Here is a 24,560-nt window from a genome sequence, read left to right on the forward strand (position 1 = left end):
AGTAAGATTTTCTTTCTTGGAGGGTAGGTGGATATTAAAACCCAAACATATACAAGTATGCTCAGGAGAATATTTTCCAGGTAGGATGTTACTGTTAAAGTATGTCTTCTGATTTAGTCTCTCATTTTGGTCTTTGAATAGTAGTAGGTCCTGTGAGAGAGACTTTCCTAACTGGTAAACTTTTGATAGCTTCTTTTTGTCCTAGTCAAAACTTTGGAATTTCATATAATAGCTGTTGCTGTTAGTGCACTTTTAGGAAGCTTATGATACTTGCCATATGTAGGTCTCTATTTTAATGCTACCAAGTTATGTGGTAATTAACTTCTCACCTCCTTATGGTAATAAAATCCCTTTGTGTCATCCAGTTGTTTAACAAGAAAGCTGCCCTGTTTGTTTGCTTGTACCATATTTCAGGGTGTGTTTGTTTTATGTATGCTCTTCACTGCTGCCCATCATGTTACATCTGGTTTATTAATCAGTGGGAGACTTCAATTAATTGATCTTCCCTGCTGTTTTCCTCATGCATTGCTTCCTGCGTCTGATGCACCTGTGCTTCTGCTGACTGATGCTGCAGCTCATTGTCTTGTTCTGAGCTTCTGTTTGGCTCATCAGTTGTTTTCTCCTTAATGGACTTTGTTTGCCAGCCACTTCTGTCAGATTAGTCAGATTACAAGCATTATTATGCATGTGTGTGTGCACTGAATATTTTATATTAGCAGTGTTTAATTAATTTTATAAGGTGATTTTGGTACTGCAACTGTCACCTGCCTGTCTTGAAGATAATTCTTAGTAAATAGTCCACATTGTTTGTCATCTAATTAATTTTTTTATTTAAGAATAAAGGAAGTTTCATTATTTTTATTGAGGTTTAAGGTGTGTAACTCTAGCTATTTAAATTTAACGCTTTTTGTGTTAATACTTCCTTAGTGTTTCACTCTACTATTGTAACTGTATAAAACATTAGTAATTTGAGTGTTTTGCTCTTTTAGTCCTACTTTTTTTTTTTCTTTTCCAGGAAATGTATGAGGTTGCTAAGAAGCTTTGCTCCTTTTGTGAAGGTCTTGTACATGATGAACATCTTCAGCATCAAGGCTGGGCTGCCATAATGGCCAACTTGGAAGATTGTACATACTCTTACCAAAAACTGCTTTTCAAGTTTGAAAATGTATATTCAAGCTATTTGCAGTCCATAGATGATATCAAGTTGAAACTTACACAGTAGGTTTGCCATTAAACTTCAGCCTCTATCTCCAAAGTTACTATATTTTAAACTTTTTTTTGTGTGTTTTATGTTTGGTGCTAGTTCTAATTAATTAAGCATATATTTGTTTGATTATGTGTTAGAAAGAACATTCTTTGTTTTCTATGCTAGTCATCTTAACTGTCATTTTTTCCTTGTATTCATCTGGACACAGAAACCTGTGTTGAATTATGTGGAAGATATACTTTTCAGTGAACAGCTATTTAAGAGATGAAGTCCTTCCAAACGTACACTAGAAATAGTTAGATAATAAATATAGACATTATCGACATTTTAAAATACATGTTTAAGCTTCTGAATTAATTGCTATTTAATACACTTGGGCAGGTATTAAGAAGGATGATCTGTATTGAAAGTGTGAAGTCATAACACAGGCTTTGGGTGTGTGTCTATGTTTGAGGGGATATGTATGTGTGTATGTATGTGTATGTATACTGCTTGTAGCCTGAAAACTCTGGACATTACTTCAAGGAAAATCTTTGACATCTTTCTAGACATCATAGTATTGTGGTATTTCTGTGAGTGCTTTGCCTAATAAAATGTAATGGGATGTTGGATGCTTAAAGAAACAAAGCATAAATATACGTTACCTTTTTTAAAAAAAAACCAAACAAAACAACAAACTTCATAGCTTTTACCAAATTCAAGCTATTCAAACATCACAAAGGTCAAGGAACACTGAATCTTTGAGCACTGGTATCCATGCAGATCGGAAACATAAAAGTCCCAGTTGTGTGTGTTTGATTAACTGAGATATGCCCTCTGTTCTATTTAAACTGTCGCTTTTTTCATTGCATTATAAACATAACCTTACTTGGAAGTTCAGAAGAGTTCATATTCTGCTGTAGAAGAGCAAAAATTCTAACTTCTTTAGTTGTCTTCTCTTGATATTGATACTGAACACAGTATTTTGAAAAGATAGTCACCAAATTAATTTTACAATCCGCTTCAGTTCTAAACTACGTCTTACTTTATACTACAGATGGTTTATAGCTTGAGTTTTTGTCATGTTGGCTTCTAGATACCAATATGTTTTTCTTTTCACTGTTTTTAAAAAGCTTGGGTTCCGCTGTTTCTATTATGGCCAAGATACCACTGCTGGAGTGCCTAACAAGACGTAGTTACAGAGAGTGTTTAGGAAGACTGGATTCTTCAGCTGAGCATAAAGGGGAAGAAAGTGAAGAAACTGAGGATGGGAAATCTCCTGAATTGGTGCTTTGTTCTGATATATCTAAAGTGAACAATAAATCAATGTTAGCCTCATTTTGCAAGTCAGTTGAACGTACAGCTTTGGAACGCAGAGATCCTGAAAATGTAGAAGATAAGGAATCTGATCAAAATGCTGCTGTCCAGGACAATGAAACATCGGTAGAATTGAAAGATGATGATCAGCCTTCCTTCAATGTTTCTTTGTTAGACTGGATAAATGCTCAAGACAGACCTAATGATGTTGAATCTCTGGTCAGAAAATGTTTTGATTCTATGAGCAGGGTAAGTTAACTTTTTGAAAATCCAATTTTCACATTGAGTGTTTCTGTTTATTTTCCAGTGCATTTAAAGTGGCTCATTTTTTTGTAACTATTTTCTCTGATGACTTTCTGAATGGACAATAAAGCAGACACAGGCTTTTTGGTGGACATATTGTAGGAGTTCTTGAATTGTAAGAATTTAACCTTTAGGAAAAGGTATAATTGCACAATGAATATTTGTTATTCTGCTTCTTTCTCTAATAACCATTCCTATTGGAAAGTTGGTAGCTTGTTGTAGCATATAAGCAAAATTACTTCTTTCTTTTTTCTTAGAAATTACACTTATAATGAAAGTAAAGATTTTTCTGGACCAAAGTTAATGTTTTATGTTAAAAATACTGAAGCCTTTATTAAAATATAGGACAATTGTGATAAGTTTACATACTAGATACACGTGTTCTTTATTAGCTGATACAGATGCACTCCAAAGGGTCCAGCATATAGGTTTGTATGTCTGCTGCTAGTAGAATAAAACATTGCTCACTTTCTTTACTTTCCAAATGATTGTTTTAACCAGTGAGCATAATAAACTTTTAAAACCTTTTGCCTAGAGATTTTCTACTTTGCTCTCAATGTAGCTTGTGTTCCTTACATTTTCTAGCCCTGATTGCCTACATATAATTTTCATAGATTAGTTCAAGTCAGAAGGGAAGGTATAAGGATCATCAAGTCCAATTTTATGCTGTTATAGCTCAATGTATCTTGAAGGAAGAAAATAGTTTCTCTTGCCTTTGATGCTTCATTTACTTCTTAGGATAGAACCGGAAGACTCTCAGTTATATCTAAACCCTTCTTTTGTAGGGAACATTATGATGTGGTCGGTTCTGTACATTGATCTTTCAATTCTGTCTTAAAACTAGTTGGAGAATTGGGCTTAATATTAAAGTCTGCTTAAGAACAAGGCAGAAATGTATTATCTCTTAAAACCTGGTATTTTAAGACACAGATATTAAACAGAATCACAGAGTTGTAGGTTGGAAAAGACCTTTAAGATCATCAAGTCCAACTGTAAACTTAACACTACGAAGTTCTCCACTTAACTCTAGAGTCCTCTGCACAGGAAGGACATAGATCTATTAGAGTCCAAAGGAAGTCCCTGAAGACGATCAGAGGGCTGCAGCTCCCGTATGAGGACAAGTTGAGAGAGTTGGGCTTGTTCGGCCTAGAGAAGAAGAGGCTCTGGGGAGATATTGTAGCTGCCTTCCAGTACTTAAAGGGGCCTACAGGAAAGATGGAGAGGGACTCTTTTATCAGGGAGCATGGTGATAATATGAGGGTTAATGGTTTTAAGCTGAAGAGGCTAAATTCAGATCAGATACTGGGAAGAACTATTTTACTAAGTGTGGTGATGTGCTGGAAAACGTCCAGAGAAATCATGGAAGCCCTATCCCTGGAGGTGTTCTGGGCCAGATTGGATGAGGCTTTTGAGCAGCCTGACCTAGTGGAAAGTGTAGATGTGGTGCTTGGGGGCATGGCTTGGTGGTGAACTTGGCAGCGTTAGGCTTACAGTTGAACTCAATAACCTTAAGAGTCTTTTCCAAACTAAATGATTCTGTGATTCTAAACCATGTCCTTAACTGCCATATCTACCTATCTTTTAAATACCTCCAGGGATGGTGAGTCAAGTAGTTCCCTGAGCAGCCTGTTCCAATGCTTGATAACCCTTTCAGTGAAGTGATATTTCCTAATATCTAGCCTAAACCACCCCTGGCACAACTCAAGGCCATTTCCTCTCATCCTATCACTTTTTACTTGGGAGAAGAGACTGACATCCACCTCACTGCAAACTTATTTCAGGTAGTTGTAGAGGGCGATAAGGTTATCCTTCAGTCTCCTGTTCTCCAGACTAAACAGCCCCAGTTTCCTCAGCTGCTCCTCATAAGATTTGTGCTCTACACCCTTCACCATCTTTGTTTTCTTTCTTTGCACGTACTCCAGAAGCTCAGTGTCTTTTTTGTAGTGAGGGCTCCAAAACCAAACACAGTATTCGGGTGCAGCCTTGCCAGTGCTGAGTACAGGGGGATGATCACTTCCCTAATTATACTGGCCTTGCTATTTCTCATACAAGCCAGAATGCTGTTGGCCTTCTTGGCCACTTGGACAGACTGCTGGCTCATTTTCAGCAGGCTGTCAACCAACACCTGCAGGTCCTTTTCTGCTAGGCGACTGTTCCAGCCATTCGTCCCCAAGCCTGTAGCATTGCATGGAGTTGTGACCCAAGTGCAGGACACTTAGCCTTACTGAACTCCATACGTTTGGCTTCAGATCATTGAATTACTTCCAGATACGTTATAGTGATACTAAAGACAGACAAATGGAGGGGGGGTTAATGTTGGTTACATACTTACTGTACCTTTTTTGATCAGCTTGTAGTCTTAACTGAAATATGTCACGTTTTAGGCAGTCTGTCTTTTAATTGTGTGCTTTGCTGTCCTTGCCTTATCTAAGACTAGTTAGAAATCCTTTGTGTCAACTGTTGTAATTGTTTTGTAACTTACACTGATTTTTGTAGGGAAAATGTGATTGCTTCTATAAAAACGAAGTGTCTTAATTTTTCTTCTTGGCATAAGCAGAGTTGGCAGGTAGGGAAAATGCTGTAGTCAAACTATTCTGGCTGGCCACCAGTAGAACAACTGTAGTTTATAAGTCTTGATCTATTTTGGTTCACAAAAAAACAAAAGCTTTGAGGTATTTTGATAGTTCCTAGTTTTTCTTAAGAAAACATTAATTTACTTTTATTTCAAATGTCGCACAAAGGATTGAATCTTTACTAACGTTGATTTAGAAAACAGAATTGGCCTGTAGCTGAGAAGAGGATAGTAAATAAAGTTCTTGCAACACAATTGTTTTCTTAATATTTACTGGAGATGACACTTTAACGTAGTGAGGTAGGATAAAATGGCACTAGTTTTTGTTTTTTTTCCTGCGTTCTCCCCATGCCCTTTCCTTCTTGGAAATATGAACCATACAAATGATTTGTAATTGCAGTTCTTATTTGAAACTCTGAATTGAGTTGAGGTTGTAATGAAAGTCTAAAGCATCTGAGTACGATTTTTATACCTTTGACACTTGTAATCCTGGCAGAAGTTGTGTATTGCAAACAGTACTGTTAGGTATCTGATTCATCTATCCAGTAGGTTTTTCTGTGAAATGATGCTTCTAATTGTGGAAACCTAGGCTGTGGTAAAAACAGGGGGTAAGTTAACTAGATGTTTCTGTTTAAGTGCTGTCATAGTCACTTAAATAAAAGGCTAGAAAAAGAAGAGACTTTAAAAATGAGAAGAGGCAATGTTATCTACGAGTGAAAGTAGGGCTGAGTCCTACAGATGCAATTAAGGTCAAAGATAAGGCAGAAAGAATGGAAGGGGGAAATAAAGGGTAGAATGAGTGGACTAGATATTCTTTGTAAAAAGAGAACACAATTGGTTCATGAAGGTAAAAAGAAAAAAAAGCCCACCATATTGTTCTTCAGTATTTTGTCTGTTATGGAATTGTTCTGGCCACTGCAGAAGAATAATCCTGAATAGGATGGCAATGAAGATGATCCTTTAAAAACAAGGTGGTGTAATCCCAGAGACTATTTTTGTTACTGATTCTTGGAGATGGACAGTTCACTTGGGAAACACCAAGATTCATAAGACCATTCATAACATGCTAAAATCTAGCCTTTGACGTTTTTAGAGAACTTTGATGTATTTTGTCATACTAATAACATTATTTATTCTGAAAAGGTCTGAGCTGCTTACCAGTTTCTAATACTTTCCCTTGTGGTCTTTTATTTGTTTGTTTGTTTGAGGGGAACTTTTTGTTTCTTTGAAGAGAACAAAAGACCTGTTCTTTGTAGTTGCTCCTTAATTTGTAATGCTTTTCCTCTTCAGATTGCTCTCTGTAGCATGGAGCTGTGGTTCCAGAGTGAAGAAGTGCTGCATGTGACAGCTTTGAGTTAAATAAGGGATTGAGGGGAAAAAGTACTTTTATGTTGAGTCACATAAGTGGTTTCTTTTGTGAGGGTTTATGTGCTTACTAAGTGACGTAAAACCTGCATGTTGATGAAATGAGCCAGTGCTGTGACAGCTAGTATGACCTCACAGTAGCATGTCCTTTTCACTAGATTCCCATAAAATAGATGGCATATCATTACTATTTTGGATAAATTTGGGCAAATTTGTTGATATTCTGCTAATATCGTAATAACTTTTGGTATGTTCCTAATGAATATAGTCGATGTTTATACTAAACCTTGTCCAGTATGAGCTGTTGCAATTACCTATGTTGTTTTTAGAACTAAGGAAATAATGACTAATTCATTTCACTACTCTTATAGTGCAAGTTTAAGAGCCACCCTTAATATCTGTGGACTTTGGTAGCTTCTTAATGTTTCAAATGCTTTTCTTCGTCTCGATAATGGCTGGTGAAGGAATGTGATAAAATAATTTTTAAATGTGGTTTTATTGGGAAAAACGTTATCAAAAAGTATAGAAGAAATGTATTATTTTTCCATAGCTTGTTTTCCATTTACTTGAAACTGGTCTGCTTGTCTAAGGTATCAAAACCTTCAGTTGCTGGTAAAAGGCTAATGGGTCTTGCAGCTTTTTCCCATGACCTTCCATACTGCACTTTACACTGAGTCACATTCATCACTTGTTTTGATTATAGCAGTATGGTCAAGGTAGGTTATTCATTAACGTTAAAATGCCTCTTCCCCCCTACACCTTGACCCCTCAACTGATGTCCCTTCCTCTTACAAGGAGCCCAACTTCTATGATGGTTCAGTTGGAATACTTCAGAGAAATTCGTGCTGTGATTAAAAATCCACAGATTCATTAACTCAGATTTCTGAAACAGATGACAGATGTAGTGACACTTTAATTCTAAAAAATAGGAAATATATTAAGTTATAACAACTCATGTAGCTAGCTCATGTCACTTTTCAATATGTCAACTACTAATAAACATTTTTTTTTTTTTTTTTTAGCTTGATCCAAGGATCATCCAGCCATTTCTGGCAGAATGTCGACAAACTATTGCCAAACTAGATAATCAGAACATGAAGGCTATTAAAGGCCTTGAGGATAGACTCTATGCATTGGACCAGATGATAGCAAGCTGCAGCAGACTGGTAAATGAACAAAAAGAACTTGCTCAGGTAATACACGTTTCTGTTTATAACTTTGGAAGATGGTAGACTTTTGATACGTGTGCATGTCTTAAGGCAAGATGGTTTTTACCTTATCACAGTGGAGATGCTATGAAGTGTGCTATAGTCATAATTTGACATTTAAATATTAGTAGTTCTTACATCTTGTGGTATTGTTTCCAGCTTATAAATTGATTGTTATTTTGAGTATTTTTTTTTTAAAACATCAAACTAGTTCAAAATGCCACCGTGGGTGTTGAACAGCTCTGGAACTTAAGTATAGGGCTTATACTTATATTATTTCATCTATATTCGAGAAAAAAATCAGTCTACAAAGTGTGTTAGTTGAAGTAGCCTGGACTTAGTCCACTGGGAATGCGCAGAGCTGTTTTGTTGATTGCGTATTAAGCTGTGTGCTTCTATAGCTAAAGTATTTCTGTCTGTATTATCTTGTTTATAATTTGGAAAAATGAATTTAATTCCAATTCAGCCAGTCAGCATTCTCATAAAAGCACCAGTTTAAAATTGTTGGCTTCTGAGATATCTCAGTACATCATATTGTTTCTGTAATGCATATGTTTTGAAGACTTGTCAGACTTTCAAATCTTTGCCTTTTCTTTTTGTAAGTTGTCTATTTCTATACTTACAATTTTTTTTTTAAGAACAGTCAGATAGAATGTTTGGTTTTTTGTTGAGTTTATGAAGCTCCAATTAATTGTTTGTAGGTAAACAATGGTGAAGAGTACTACTAGATGCTTTTATTCCTCGATTTTGTTAGAGGCCTAAGAAGTAGTTTCATACTAGTCGTTTGGATACTGTTTAGAAAGAAATAGATACTTGTAAGATAGTAGAGCTTGTATCGTGTTACTCATTCAAATGATAGTCTGCATAGAGATCTAAGAAGCATAATGAAGTGCAATGGTTTAATTCTGTTTAAGATAATAGATGAGGGCTTCGTGTATTTTTAAAGGTAGTGCTTGCTATTTATAACTGTTAATATTTGGTGTTACTTGAATAAAAACTCAACTGGTGTTGGTTAGTTGTGTAAATTTATTATAGAGTTGTGTTGGTAACTGGGAGAGAAATACCAGATGAAATTTAGTTCGACTGAATTATAGAATGAAAAGAAAGCAACTTTGACATTTCTCTGTGTAGTAATCTGTTATGTTCTCGATTAGGCACAGTAAGTTTTATTAAAATGCTTACATTCTTACAGAGAAGATGTGTTACTTCTGTGTTTTTTGATTGTCATAAAGCTTGTGTAACAAACATGTATCTCTTCTCTAGGGATTTTTGGCTAATCAGAAAAGAGCTGAGAACTTGAAAGATCCTTCTGTGCTTCCTGATTTGTGTTTGAGTCATGCAAATCAGCTAATGATTATGTTAACCAATCACAGAAAACTGTTAGATATTAAACAGAAATGTACCACTGCCAAACAGGAGCTTGCAAATAATCTACAAGTCAGACTCAAGTGAGTTACAACTTTTCAACTTTTAGATCACTTCAGCTTGCATCGGGACTCTTTAAAGAATTTGTCGTAAGAAAATCTTTGGTGATGTATAGAAGTTCTCTTAATGGGAGAGAAAATAAAAGTTGGACCTCTTCAATTTGTATATGAAGTTATTTGTAAGTGTGAAACAAAATACTCTTAAAAGACAAACTTTTCTTAAGACCTTAAATGGTCTTCACATGAATAAAACAGTATCGAAGAACCTATATTTGCCTCTCTTCTTTTTAACCTCTTATTTAAACTTCGGCAAATTGATGTTTTCAAAGGATTATAATAAGCATAAATAAAACATTTATTATTAGCTTGTGATCATATCAAAGCAGTAAAACATGCCAGTAGCTTGATTTACTTGTAGTTCATGAAAAATAATTATATCTGGTTACAGCCAGTGAAAATGGCTATTTTTTATGTAAGCATCGTTACTGTATAATGTGCAAGGCACTAAGTAGTCTATATTGTATATTGCTCAATGGGAAATAAGTTTTCCACACTACTACACTTTAATAATTAAGCTTTAGATAATTTATCATGTCAGATACATAGTGAAATTATACTGAGTTTAGTAACTTTTGTTTCTGCTAGCAGCAAATAATTAGGCCATGTTGTGACCCTGTTATACTTTTTGTCTTGAAGAGTACAGTTGACATAAACAAGGCTGATGCAAGATGCAGGAAGAAGTAATACAGAAACAGCAGTGCATTTGCGGCAAAGAACCTATTGTTTTTATAAAATAAGTTACTGCTAGGTAAACTGAAATGTAAATGTCTATCTGTGCCTATGCATCTGCTCTTAGCCCAATGAAAAGATGACTTCTTTCACCATTTGTCACTGTAGCGTATATTTAAGGATAGCACATAGAACCTAGGTTGCCATAAATATTGCATTCGTTTATTATATGTTAAAATATTTGTGCAGTATATGCTTAATTGATAAGTTATTAGAGGAAAAAACTTGCACCCTTTTTAAGGAAGAAGCTAGTGAGATCTGGAGAGTTAAAGCAAAGAGGATAGGTCTGAGGAGAAAAATACAGCATAGATGTAAAAAACCAAATAAACAAACCCAAACATCCAAACCGAACAATGCACTCCCACTTTCAGCCCTGGGAAAAAATCCTCAAACCAAACATATGAAGAACACTCCGCTGTGTTTTTCGTCAAACCCTAGATTCTTCTAGCTTGTCTTCAGTGTAGCAGGTGGTAGCAAAAGACCATAATGGGAATCTAATAATGAGGAAAGAACATGAGGTTAATCTATGTAAGTATTCTTAGAGAAGAATATTCTTAACTGATCTAGAAGCAGCTCTTCTGTTTTTGCCGATGGAGGGGTTTTCCCATAACTAGTCCAGCTTCTTTCTGAATTCACAAACCCCTGTTTTTTGGCAGATTCTGCAACTTAACTGTATGTTGTGTGGAAAATGTAATTCCTGTTGTGTTTTTAACTGGCCACTTGTTGGCTTTGCCTTCTTATTTCTTACTGCTTATTACTATGAGAAGGTCAACATTGTGTCTTCTAGTTTATCTGATAGTTTGTTCCTAGTTGCTTAGTGTTGACTTCTTTGTATTTGTTTCACTTTTACTTTACTTCTGTCGATATAAACAGTTTTATTCTTTTGCTACTTGCGGGATGTAACTCCACCTTATGCCTTCTCTGGTAGCAAAGTTGCTGCTAATGTTTTCCCTGAGACACACCAGTTGATCACTTTTCCAGTAGTTATTCTGTGATTTAGTTATATTGGTGGCTGTGCTTGAAATTAAGGTCTTGATTGTATCAGTAAGATAAATGAAGATGTACATACAGTGTGTGAGAATTTGTATATTACAGAGGCTGCTGTTTGTGGTACATGAGTAGATGGTGTGAACTTCCCAAACAGTATTTTGATCTTATGTCTTTCACAGTATTCCTACTCCTAATATTTCTTGCTAATGCTTTTCAGTAAGTATTTTTAAGATTTATAGAAAGAAAGTAGTCTCTTCTTTTCTCTGGATGTAGCAGGTTGGTTTGTTTAAAATATGCTGGAGAAAGTGATGTTATCATTCCATGTAAGTTTATGTATGCTGAAGAGCATTACCTGTCAAAACCAATCAATATCTTAGTTCATATGGTGGTCTGTGTGTTCCTGTTTTTGAGCACTGATATGGATACCTTACTGTGAGAAATTAACAGGGAACTGCAAGTCAGCTACTGAATTCTGGATTGCTTAATACTTCCAGACAGCATGTTGCCCCATTTAAAATTGTCATTGTTCAGTTCATGCAGACCTGTTGCTATTTTAGTGAAACTTAAATGCAGAAAAGGTGACTAAGTTGTTATATTCTAAAGTGTAACCTGCTTTTGTAGGTGGTGTTGTTTTGTAATGCTTCATGCTGACCAAGATGGAGAGAAACTACAAGCATTGCTTCGTCTTGTAACAGAGCTGCTAGAAAGGGTCAAGGTTGTAGAAGCTCTCAGTACTGTTCCTCAAATGTACTGTCTAGCTGTTGTTGAGGTTGTGAGGAGGAAAATGTTCATAAAACACTACAGGGAGGTAAGTAAGTAAAATCTGAGAGCAAACCTCTGCATCAGTGTGTAAATTAACAACTAACTATGTTTTTTTCCTTTCTACAGTGGGCTGGTGCTTTAATAAAAGATGGGAAACACCTATACGAAGCTGAGAAGGCAAAAAGGGAATCTTTTGGTAAACTGTTCAGTAAGTACTTCCTCTTCTATGAAGTTAGAATTGTGGTTGCATGGGACTCTTATCTTTGTAGATAAAATACTTTCATCATTTTATAGTTTAAATACCTGTATATTTTTTTTACCTAAATACGAAGTGCATCCAGTGTGCCAGATGGTCCTATTACAAATTAAATATTTTTCTTTTAGTGAAATGAATGACGTGCTTCATATAGATTTTCCAAAATACCGTTCAAGTTCCAATTAGTTTAATGCTTGTAAAAGATAATTTTTCTATATATTGCACTTGAGTAGAGTTTGTTTGAATGTGGTCTGTGAGTTAATAAATATCTTTACTAGATATTTGGGTATTGCTAAAACTTCTGCTATACTACTTCAGAAGAAAATCAAGAATGAAGACTCATGTTTAAAGAGCTTGACTAGAAATTAAAAAAAAAATTACTGGTTAAAGAAATATGGTGGGTTTTTTTCTGTGAAAAAGTTTGCAACTTATGTTCTCAAAGAACTGCTAAAATGAAATTGAGCAAAACGCTGTCCATATTTTGGAAGGGATATTGCAATGAAAATTTGAAAATGGAGTTGAGGCTTTCACAGGGCTGAATGTTAAGCAAAAAGAGGCTTCAGTTAAGTGGGAAGTTATACTTGGATGGTGGATTTTGTGAAGTTCTGTGATCACTTGCAATTTTTATTGCAAGAAATGGCATAGTTATTCATACTTCCAAGTTTAGTTAATCTCTCAAGCTAGTGTAATTGTTTTTTCTTGAAGCTTTATTTGTGTTGCATTTCTTTCTTTTAAATAACTGTTTTTTCTTTGCCCAGGGAAGTCTTTCCTAAGGAATCGTTTGTTTAGAGGACTTGATTCCTGGCCTCCATCGTTTTGTGTATGTACTCAATATATATATATATTTTTTTTTTACAACCAGTGCTTTCATACATTAAAGAACATAGGCTTAATTAATTCCAGTTACATACCTGTCACATTGCTCTGACACAGGTGAAAAAGCCGGTGTTCTTTGCTGTTTCAGATGATATTAACATAACTCGCAGTGTGGTGGGAGAGGAAGTGTAAACTCACTACCCTGTTAACAAGGAGTCTGGTATTGAAAAAAAGATTGCTATTTATGATCAGAAAAAAGAAGCCAAGAGGGATAATCTGATCATATAATCCTCTTTTGAATTATAAAGTCATAATTAATTTGATGGTGAGAGCAAGTAGAAGATTTTCATGTTTCTCTATAATCACTGTATGAGTGGATAATAATTTTTGTCTCTTTATTGGCTGCTAACATGAAGGGGTGAAGAAGTGTAGCTGTAATCAAGCATTGCCTTTTAACTTTGATTTCATACGACTTGGTTAATTCAAGTAAGATAACTTTCACTGGTCCTAATGTTGCCATCTCACTTTGCTTTATTTAACCTTTTCAGATTATTTGCAGCTTTTTTTTAAAGGATAATTGGAAAAATAAGTGCTTTCTCATTTCAGTATTTTGAATACTGGACTGAATTAATACTTGGCTCTGTATTTGGCAGCACAATAAGTAAAGACTCAGTGCTATCTATCAAACATTAAAGCATGTGTTAAAAAGTTAATGAAGCTTGGTGGTAGGGAGAAAGTTGGAGTAGGTAATTGTTGTAGGTACCTTCCAACTGAAATATTCTATTCTGCTGCCCAAGGCACTATGGATACATTAATGAGTATAAATGTAAATATTTTTCTAGGAGACTAGGGCTAGACATGGTTCCTTTAAAAAAAAAAATGAGATCCTTAGAGAAGTCAGTTTAACACCATTTTTTCTGTTATTAGTTAAGTTCTTTTTTTAATCCTTCCTTAGTTATATTGATATTATTTGCCTTAATGTGTAAATTCATTTCTTCATAATACAGACACGAAAACCTCGAAGATTTGACAATGAACTTCCAGATATCTCATTAAGTGACTTGCAGTTTTTGCAATCTTTTTGCCCTTCAGAAGTACAGCCATTACTCAGGTAAAACACCTTTCTAAACTTTTTATGGAAATATCTTCCTCTGCTCTCACCTCCTTCAAGCCCCTCTGCTCCCACTTCTTTTTTTATAAGGAACAGAGAAGGATGGTTTTTGAACTAGTATCAATCTTAATCAGTGGTCTTCACTGACTTAATGCAGATACATATTGTCTGTATGCTTCATGTATGCGATCTCTCATGATCTGAATGTATGTTCTGTATTGAGATGTAAAGGGTGTTGGACATTGCTCTGTGCTGCCTCACAGACAAAAAAAAACCCAAAGACGTTGTCAATTTTAAACTGAAAGAAACTCATAATTTCATATGTTTTTGTCAGATGAGAATTAGAATGATTTTTTTTTTTTTCATTTGCTCTTTAAGTGGTGTTCTGGAGGAAATAAAATAATTTTTTTTAGCCCTGCATGAGATCATAGAGATTTCATACTGGCATTCTTTCTAATTCAGAATTCCTGGCCATCCTAATGATATTGCTGCTGGAGTTAAAAATATAGTGAGCTTAGTCTGTTTGACAGTGGATTTGCCCTCAATCATGATACCGCAGATGTACCCTTTAACTTTCTCTGCCATGTGATTAGGCTCGCTCCTCAGTGATTCTGCAGGAAAGAAATGCAAACTACAGTATCATGTTGCTGATATTTGCCTGATTTGGAGGATTTTACAGCCTTATTGGGAAGTTTGGACTGAGTTCAGGAAGAATTTGGCCTTGTTATTGACAGAAAACCAATCACTAACTTGTTTTAGTTGGTCGAAGTTGCAGTGACATAGCTTTCCACTTGATGGCAACAGAGGTGGGATTATACCATGTTCCTCCTGGCTTCTGGGCTCAGGATTACACTTCAGGAAAATATTGATGATAGTGGTGGATTTGCAACTTGAGTGGGCAAAGCTGTCGCACACCTTGGTAGACACTGAGCTTCAGAAGAACATTGAGCAGTACTTTTTTTGGTATTTTCATGTAACATCTTAAGAGCAAGCAACAGACAAGCTGAGTCCCAACACAGAAGCCTTTTCTGTCAGCACTGAACTGCTGAGCTGCATAATTAAAATGATGCTTTTTTTCTTACAGTGCTTCAGTCCTCTGAATTTACATGTTTGAGCAGTTATTGAAATCTTATTTCTATAAAATTACACTAGATAGCACTTATTCTATATATTTGTCAGAGAACACAAAATATATTGAGTGTAATAAGCTTTTTATATACTGTTAGTTTAACTGAACTCCTGCTTCACAATTTCAGTGGCGCTATTTCTGAGCACTTTAAGAAGTCTGTATGTACAGACTCTCGAGAAAAAATAAATGTTGCTTTTCCAGAGGTTTAGAAAACTTGCAGTCAAAAGCTGACCTTGGAACGCTGGCCATGTGATCACTACACATTAATCAGCCATTTACTTTGGGTTACCTATAATTAAAATAAAATAGAGAATTAATAGCTACTTCAGAGGAAGAGGTGGGCTGAAGACAATCCAAATGGAGAGAAGAATAGTGTCATTTGCAAACATAAGTGCTTCAATTACAGATCTAATCACCATCAATTCTGTTCTATTACTGTTATAACTCTGGGTACTACTGGTAAATGTTTTCCTCAGAAGGAAAGACTGATATACTATTTCATCATTATGTTTATAGTTATCTGTTCTTTGAAAGTGCTCAAGTTCTGAATTTAAAACACAAATACCAGGTGGTCTTAGTCGATTTTCCATCTAAAATAGATAATATGAAGAAAGTGCAAACCTTATATAGAGAGAAGCTATGTATTGTTGGAAGATAAAATACTGATTTAATGTATCTGAATATTAGGGTACATTGTTGAAAAGTAAAATTAATCCTATACTTTTTTAAGGGTTCCCATACTTTGTGACTTTGAACCTCTTCACCAGCATGTACGTGCTCTGCATAACCTGGTAAAGGCAGCACAGAGTTTGGATGAAATGTCACAAACCATTACAGACCTGCTGAATGAACAAAAGGTATTTTTGTTTTTCTTTAACAAGAAAATAGAACATTCTATTCAAGAGGGTAGAATATTGTCATAATATTGTTTTACCAACCACTTCAAAAAGCAACTTTGTTTTTGCAGATGTAAAGATTAGTTGTTCTTATAACTGCTTAATTGCTTTCTAATCACATACTAGTAAATACTCTGAGAATTTTGAGCCCAGTGATGAATAAAGTAAGTCTACCTAGAGAATAGCCAAAAGATATTGTATATTTTTTAAACATTTAAGATACTTATATTACACAGAAATTGTAGAATTATTCTGATAGTATTTCAATTTTCTGCCATTTTCTCAAGCTTCTATGTGCAGAATGTGTGCATTTTGCCTTTGCTGCTTTAGTTTGTGTTTGACTAAGTTGTTACTTACAGATTTTTGCATTGCTTCGTAACTCCTTTTGGCACAAGCAGTTAAGGAGAATTTAGGGCCTTGATTGGTTGTCCTCATTAGACTTGATATTCCTTTGTTTAGTCCTGCTTTTTGAGGGGGGAATAGAAGAAATTTATGCAGTCTGTGTTTGAGTTTGGAAAGAACAGATGGCAAAAAGATCCTTTCCTAATTTCACTCTGCCTGTCAAGCAGATTCTTTCCCTAGAAACTCTGTTTCTTTCTGTCACTTTTGATTGCCTCTGTGCATTCAATCACTAACTTTCATAATACATCAAATGGGGTCCTTTTAACTGCTAATTATAGCCTATCCCAGTGAAACTCCAGCTGAATTTAGCAATGCTTAATTTTTTATGTGGAGCTGACTACTTCAAATTGGATTTCTTTAGCAGTTTTGCTGTGGAAAGAAGGTGGCATTTTGGGGGAGTCCATGTTATCATCTACAGTGTGCTTGTATGCACTTCAACAGTAAGCATCTTCTGTAACTGCCAAGGTTATGACCATGTTCAGCTTTGAATTAGCAAATTCCTGCTTAGACCAGGTCACGTGAAGTACTCCAATGTCTTGTTCCTCTGAAACTCGAACAAGAGATTTACTGGAAGTCTTTTATGTGAAATATGTCATCTGAGCTGCTCTTTATGTAATATAGAAAAGCTATATAATTTGTCATTTCCTAGCTCTTTTCTCTCCTTTATGAAGACTGTTTTTCACATGAACAGACATTAAGAACAGCAGTGTTAGAGCATGACCACTGTATTAGCCAATGGAATGGCTAGGAGTGGTCTAAGTTTTGTGAAAGTCTGGGCATTTTCTGAACATGGTCTTCCAGCAGACCATGCTCTGAAATATAGAAGTTCATCCCCAACTGCATTTCAGCATCCTGAAATGTATCTCATAAGAAACCAGGATAATGACAAGTGTTCTAACAAATGAATTTTTCACTAAGGCTTGCAATGTCAAAAGTGTGAAATAAATAAAAGGAGTAAGTTTTAATTAAAAATATACATAACAGTAGAAAAATAAACAAGAAAGATGCCTTAATTGTTCAAGTCTTGATGGTTTGCCTTCTATTGGTTCAGACTTGCTTATCTGAGAAATTTTTATCGGCATCTGGCTGCACAAAAATAGATGTTTGCTAAATCAGGAGAATCTGTTCTTTCCACCCTTCTCTTTTGCTGTGCTTTGACTAGTTTGGATTCTTGGCTGACTCAGAAGTCTTAAGTACTTAGACAGTTTTGGGTAATTGTGTCTTTCCTTAGAGTAAATTGCATTGCATAGTCAGAGCTGGGCCATTCATGATATCATCTCAAAAACACCCATCTCTGTGTGTTATTTCAATGACGGATTTGAAGTCTTTCTTGGATTTGCAGCAAATAGATCTGTAAGAGAGATTTTTCCTGCTCAAGACAGTGCTTTTATTACTTGATGAAAGATACTAGGTCTTTGTCTGTATTGCTTTCTTCCACAGATGATCTAGAAGTGTTTTAAATTATACTACTTTTGCCCATGTTCTTTTTTTTGTATAGAATTAGTAACATAATTAGAAAATTGTCTTCTTTTTATATCCCTAGTATTGCTGGGAATTTACAGTACATAATTAGAAGGATGAATAAACACTTAAGAATAGTCCTGAAGATGCCTGGAGCTTCATGCACCTACTCATTCTGTTGGCAAACTGTGAGATGTTGCACCAGCTTGGTGCAGAGTTGGCAATGACTTTGAGGTCACTGGGTGTTGCCCATAAAGCAGAATGTTGCTCTTGTACTCTCCCAAGGAGACAAGTTCAACCACAGCCTCCCTTTTTGTGCACTTGGTAGCAGAAGCTTGTTTAAGTTGGACTGGGATAGTTTCCCTGGCTTGTTGGTAGTGCAGCAGTTTAGCTCTGTCTGGGTGAGGTGGGAGTTCATTCTACAGCATGATCCACAGCAGTTGATTTTTTGATAGTTGGTTTGGTGGGAGAGAAAATCCGTGGCTACAGTGAGCAAAGAGCAAGTCGGAGAGGAGATCCACTATCTTACTGGAGGTGCTAATAGTGTTTCTTTTTCAATGTCCCCATAACTGTTACTATTTCAGCTTTCAAATTCATAGAACATGAATGATGATAAACTTCTCTATCTGATAGCCAATTTCCTTTTTTAATATTACATCACAGTAGTTAAAGAGCGTTGTGAATTTTTAGTTTGTTACTACTTTGAAATCTGTATTCCTTTTCAGAGCTTTCTGCTTATTCTTTGTAATTTAATGGTCTTACACCAAAGATATTATTGTGTGCTCATTTCCATAATACAGACAAAGTTTATACAGATCAGTGGTTGTGTTAAAGGTGTCCAGGAGAAAGTTAAGGTGCCTGTAGGAGTCAAGTAAAATGGTTAAGGTGTCTTCTCCACTATTAGTAGATTAACTTATGCAGTGCTTTAATATTAAAATTTTCTCCAGTAAGAGAAGCTGGCTTTTCAGATCAGATTATGAATTTAGCACTTATTCTAGTTGAATTTGAAATTCAAATGATGTTTGTAATCCTTCTAAGAACTGCTCTGTTCTCTGTTTTTATCATGTTAACATAACTAGAACAAGTCATATAATTCAGCAACACCTGAGGACTTGAGAATTAACACTGCTTCTCTCTCTGCTTTCTATTTTTTTCTTCTTTGCTTTTGACTCTTTTTCCCCTTGTCATCACAAGAATGAGAGTGTGTGACATGCATGCATTGCTGCCTGTATACTTTAAATAGACAAGATGGCAGACACCAGCTTCTCAGGGGAATAGGGAGCAGTAAACAGTCTTCCATATAATTTAAGTTACTGAAAATACAAGGTTTAACTCTTCACTAGGCAGTAATCTCATACTCTTAACTAGAGACCCATCTGAGAGCAGCCACTGCAGAGGCCTGGAATTTGTTACAGCCTCATGTCGTAACGAAACTCGGCTCAGTAGAGTATTGCTCCACACAGTGACACTGGTTTTTGTTTGTTTGTTTTCTTTTTCATGCTATATCCTTACTCTTTACCTTCTAGGATGATTCTGCAGTGGTGCCGGAAGTAGATTTGTGTGTGGCTTTCTGTAGGACCTTCTGATATTCCAAGTCTTTGACGTGTTTTTTTTAGTATGCACTTATTGACATCTGTGGTGATACCTTTTATTGCTGTTAGAATTCTAAAAAAGTTTCTAAAAAAGTTTCTCATCGAAAACATATGCTTTGAATCCAGGGATGTGTCAGCATATGCAATATCCTTCAACATTTTTTTAGATAAACAGCAAGCTGAAATTAAACCCAAGGAAAATGCTTAAACCTGGGCCAATAGTACCTTTAACAAAGGGAGCATTTCCCTTTCAGTTTTTCAGTCACATTTCCTGTGTTCTTTTTTGATTAAGACGGTATTTTGTGTATAATGTGCTTAAGTTTTTTTACAATGGGTTTTCATCATTGAATGATTTACATTGATATAGATGCAAAGACTAAGGGACCTGAGGTGTAAATGCAGCTCTGCTAAATAGATGACTGTCAAAGCTGGAAATAGAATCTTCCTAAATTTCAGTTCAGAATTAAGTTAGTCACACTACATCTCCATTAAGAGAACATTTACATGCTACAGGGAAAAATAGGGCTTCTTTTTCATTAACAGCCGTTTGTGAAAGTTTCAGGGAAAATAATCAACTATTTATACATCAGCAGTACAATATCTGTCATTTTGGTCTGGGTTTTTTGGAGTTCTGTTACTGGCTATTTATTGTCCAGCTCCACTAACTGTTGCCAGTCAAGCAGCCAAGTTCAATGGATAGCTAAAGTTTCTTCAATGAAAACTAACATACTAAAGAACACCAGATACAATTTAAATGTATGAAGGCAGTGTGGACACTTTGGAAAAGAGGCATGAACAGAATCATTGAAATTGTCAGTGGGAGGCAATGTTTATTTTTTGGAGAAGAGCACCATTCTGAAAGATCTTCAGCACTTTAAAACTAAACACCTTATGAAAGTCTTTACTAGAAATATTCCCATGAGTCTTTAGGAACAGCTTCTTTTAAAGAAAAAAAGTCATGTTCCTCAGATGAGTAAGATCAGACAAGACCTTCAAGGAGGATGGATGGAAAAGCAAGGTAAAGGTTGGGCTATGGTGTTACAGGCAAGGCATCTGAGGTCTTTCACTGACCCATTCAAAAAACTCAGCATCTCTTCCAGCTTTTGATCCTGATGATCTGCTCATGCCTCTCATCCTGCCTGTCACAGATACTGTCCTTATGTATTTTAACTGTGTATTTCACTGTAATTTTCTTAGGAATGTTTTCTTTGCTATTCATCCTATTACAGACTTTTTCAGGAATTCATCCTTAGAGGATAATGATGCTGTATATTGCGTTTTGGCTTTCACTGGGATATATTCTGCACTTGCTGAAGCTTAAGTTCTGTATTTTTGTTCCAAGAGTCTGCAGATGATATTGTTGGTGTTAGGACTTTTATATTCCCTGTTGTATTTAATAGTTAATAGTACTGGTTGACCACTTGTTCTTAGTTCTGGTAGACTGGAAGATTTACTTCCTTCACTTATTCTGTCAAATAAAGCTTGTAAACATTGAATTTATTATATTAACTTTATTAAATAAATATTTAGTATTTATTATTTATTTTATTTATTTATATTTATTATTTATTTATATTTATATTTATTATTTATTTAATTATTATTTATTAAATAAATTGAAAGATAGTGTATAACTGAAAGTGTAATCTTGTAGATACATCATTGAGTTCGTCATATACAAAAAAGCTTGAAAAATCACAGAATACAGACTGTTTGCACAGTATCTAAGGCCTTGCTGAGGTTGATTATTTTTTTAAAGCATTTCAACGTGGTGCTTTATTGAATTTCAAGCACATAGAAATAAGTGCATGTAACTTAGCTGCAATAGATCTAACTGGAGGCCATGATAAAGCAAGCTTCAGCTGAATTCACTTGAAGTATGTATTACATGGCAGTATAGAAAAAGTATGTTGTGTTTGAAATAGCCAAAATTCATTTTTAAGCACTGGAATTGATCACAGATGCTTGGGAACAGTTCCGTGAAGGTGTAAAAGCTTTACTTAATCTTTGTATTGGTTTGCAAGCTGCTGTTACTCACGGGTGATTATAGATGGTTATTCTAACCATTGACTTTTCAGCTGAATATTGAAGGATCTGGTGCTGCAAATTTGAGTTTGATGGTGTCCAAAGTCTATAGGCAAAATGATAAAAATTGGGAATGGTGGATGCAGCATGAAGGCTGGGGAGAGATCCGTTCAGGCTGTTATGTCTTGTATTATGAAAAGTCAGAATATTGCTTTTGGTTAGAATGTACCCTTTGTTATACTGTACAGCTGCTGCACTCTCACAAGCAGAACAACTCCCATACATGGTTTTGATATGTTGATGTGTAGCAGTTTTATTGTAGTAAAGCTTCTTGTGAACATCCTAGTTTAGTATGTTAATGACTGGATTACACTGACTTTTAATAACAGTATTAGGAATAATAAAATGGAAAATATTTTAGTAACATAACTATTAGGAAAACTGAAATCAGTAGACTGTTAGAAAACAAATCTATTTCTGACTGGTTATTTCGGTTTTTTGTATCATCCAAACTTATGTTTCGGTCCTTTCAAGTTACATGTGATCTATGTAGGACTTAAATATAGAATAGTAATCTATCCTTGTGTATTTACAAATGGTGCCTCTTTGAAAATTAGTGAAAAATCTCCCTGAATATCTGCATTTTTTGCTTAAGTTTTAGCTGTACATATTTTGGACTCTTATGGATAATAAGGCTAACTGTTTAAGTTCTGGTTTTGCCTGTTTTTTTTAATAATTTTGAAATATTGAGTTTTGTCTATCTCTTTAAGTCTTCTTATTTTATAATTTGTAGGCCTCCAATAGTCAAGCATCGCCACAATCTGCTACCACACCAAGAATAGAAAGTACAACAGGAACTGCAATTGCTACCTCTTCAAGAACTCCTCCATCACTGAGTCTTCAGGGTCCCCTGTGTCCTCCTGTGTGTCCCCCAGTTCCATTAGAAGAATTGTCTCCAGACAGCATTGATGCACATACATTTGATTTTGAAACTATTGCCCATCCAAACTTGGAGCAAGTTCTTAAGCAAGGATCATTAGACTTGGATTCATTAGCAGAAAGTCCAGAATCTGACTTTATGTCAGCAGTAAATGAATTTGTAATAGAAGAAAATCCAGTATCTCCTAATGTAATAAGTGACCCACAAAGTCCAGAAATGATGGTGGAATCTCTTTATTCTTCAGTTATCAATGCAATAGACAGTAGACGTATGCAAGATACAATTTCTTGTGTAAAGGACGTTTCAGTAGAAAATGCATCCCTCAGTGCTTGTATGGAGAAATGTAAATTTATTGCCCAAGATTCAAAGGTACATTTAAGAGGTATAAAAGAAGATCTTTGCCACTTTAGAACACTTGTACAAAGAGAACAGTGTGACTTTTCTAATTCTTTAAAATGCACTTCGTTAGAAATAGTAAGTACTATTGAGAAAGTAAAACTTTCACTTGAAGAAACACTAAAAGATAAACATCAAAAAGAATTGCAGTCTTTGAAAAGTGAATATGAAACTAAAATTAATAAATTAGTGGAGGATAGTGAAGAAAGTAAAAAGAAGATTAAAAAGTTAAAAGGGGACTTATTAGGCCTTGAGGAAGTTCTTCAAAATAAGAATGATGAATTTGCAATCGTGAAAAATGAGAAAGAAGCTGTAGTTTGCCTTCAGAATGAAAAAGACCAGAAATTACTTGAATTGGAATGCCAAATGGAGACACAAAATTGTGAAATTAAGGAACTGAGACAGTCACGCGAGATAGTACTTGAAGACTTGAAAAAACTTCATGTTGAAAACAATGAAAAACTACAACTCCTGAGGGCAGAACTTGAGAGTTTGGAGCAAAGCCATTTAAAAGAACTGGAAAACAACCTACAAGCCAAGCATTTACAGGAATTTGAGAAGGTGCTAGCTGAGCACGAGGACTGTTTAGATAAATTAAAAAAAGAGAACCAGCATAGACTTGAACAAATGCAGGAATCTCATGCTGTAGTTATGCAAGAGAAACAAAAACAAGTAGAAGAGTTACAAATCAAGGTTTCAGATCTGTCTGATTTGAGGTGCAAATTAGAAGTTGAACTTGCCCTGAAAGAAGCAGAAACTGATGAAATGAAGCTTCTTTTGGAAGAAAGCAGAAACCAGCAACAAGAGACACTAAAATTTCAGATTGAGAAGGAAACTGAAAACTTAAAAAAGGAGATAGATAAATTAAACAATAAAATACAAATTAACAGTGATGAATATCAAGTGGGCCTGTCAGAACTAAGGACTCTCATGACGATTGAGAAAGATCAGTGCATTTCTGAGCTAGTAAACAGATATGAAGAAGAATCAAATTTGCTTAGAACTGAACTAAATAAAGTAACAATTCTTCATCAGAAAACTTCTGAGGCAGAAAAAAGACTTTCAGTGCAAATAACAGAACTACAAAGTAAGTTAGAGTTGGAAGTGAATGCCCTAGAAAAGGAAAAAACGGAAAAATTGTCCCTCTGTGAGCAGCAGGAAAAATATGAAGCTGTTATCCGCAAGCTTAAGGAAGAGAATGAACTGTTAGTATCTAACCAAGAACAAGACAGGCAGTTGCTCATTCAGAAGCTCAGTTGTGAAAAAGAGGATGCAGTACGAACTGCTTGTAAAGAGATTGAGTTACAGAGGAAAGCTGCTGAAAAAGGGCTTTTGGAAAAAATACAACAACTTGAGATGCAAGTAACTCAGAGGTACTGTAAGAATTGAGTTGCTGTGTTTTCTTAGTATATAAAAGTAATTTATGTGGTATATTTATAATGCACTATGCAGTAAGTTAATTTTCTGTGTATTTCTAATAGTGCTTATCTGGATTAGTTTCTATATTCACGTTTCAAATTGCTTCTATTTTATATGTAGTGATCTTCCTCTGTCTGTAAAGTATCTTATTTACAGACAGCAATGAAGGTTTTGTATTTGAGTCTTGTAATGTTATGTTGA

The 24,560-nt window shown here is 35.2% G+C and overlaps 1 protein-coding gene across 6 annotated transcripts in view; it reads left to right on the top strand.

The window, feature by feature from the left end:
• Positions 1-24,560, top strand: part of RB1CC1 (RB1 inducible coiled-coil 1) — a 71,511-nt gene that overhangs the window by 27,183 nt on the left and 19,768 nt on the right. For all 6 annotated transcript variants that reach the window (XM_054057379.1, XM_054057381.1, XM_054057378.1 and 3 more), the window contains 10 exons: positions 1,016-1,218; positions 2,320-2,752; positions 7,766-7,936; positions 9,215-9,399; positions 11,776-11,962; positions 12,043-12,124; positions 12,931-12,992; positions 13,996-14,099; positions 15,959-16,085; positions 22,398-24,313. In XM_054057379.1, the coding sequence (XP_053913354.1) occupies positions 1,016-1,218; positions 2,320-2,752; positions 7,766-7,936; positions 9,215-9,399; positions 11,776-11,962; positions 12,043-12,124; positions 12,931-12,992; positions 13,996-14,099; positions 15,959-16,085; positions 22,398-24,313 (3,470 nt within the window). The remainder of the gene's footprint in view (positions 1-1,015; positions 1,219-2,319; positions 2,753-7,765; positions 7,937-9,214; positions 9,400-11,775; positions 11,963-12,042; positions 12,125-12,930; positions 12,993-13,995; positions 14,100-15,958; positions 16,086-22,397; positions 24,314-24,560) is intronic.

This window comes from Cuculus canorus, chromosome 2 (assembly GCF_017976375.1).
Source record: "Cuculus canorus isolate bCucCan1 chromosome 2, bCucCan1.pri, whole genome shotgun sequence".
In the NCBI taxonomy this organism is placed as follows: Eukaryota; Metazoa; Chordata; class Aves; order Cuculiformes; family Cuculidae; genus Cuculus; species Cuculus canorus.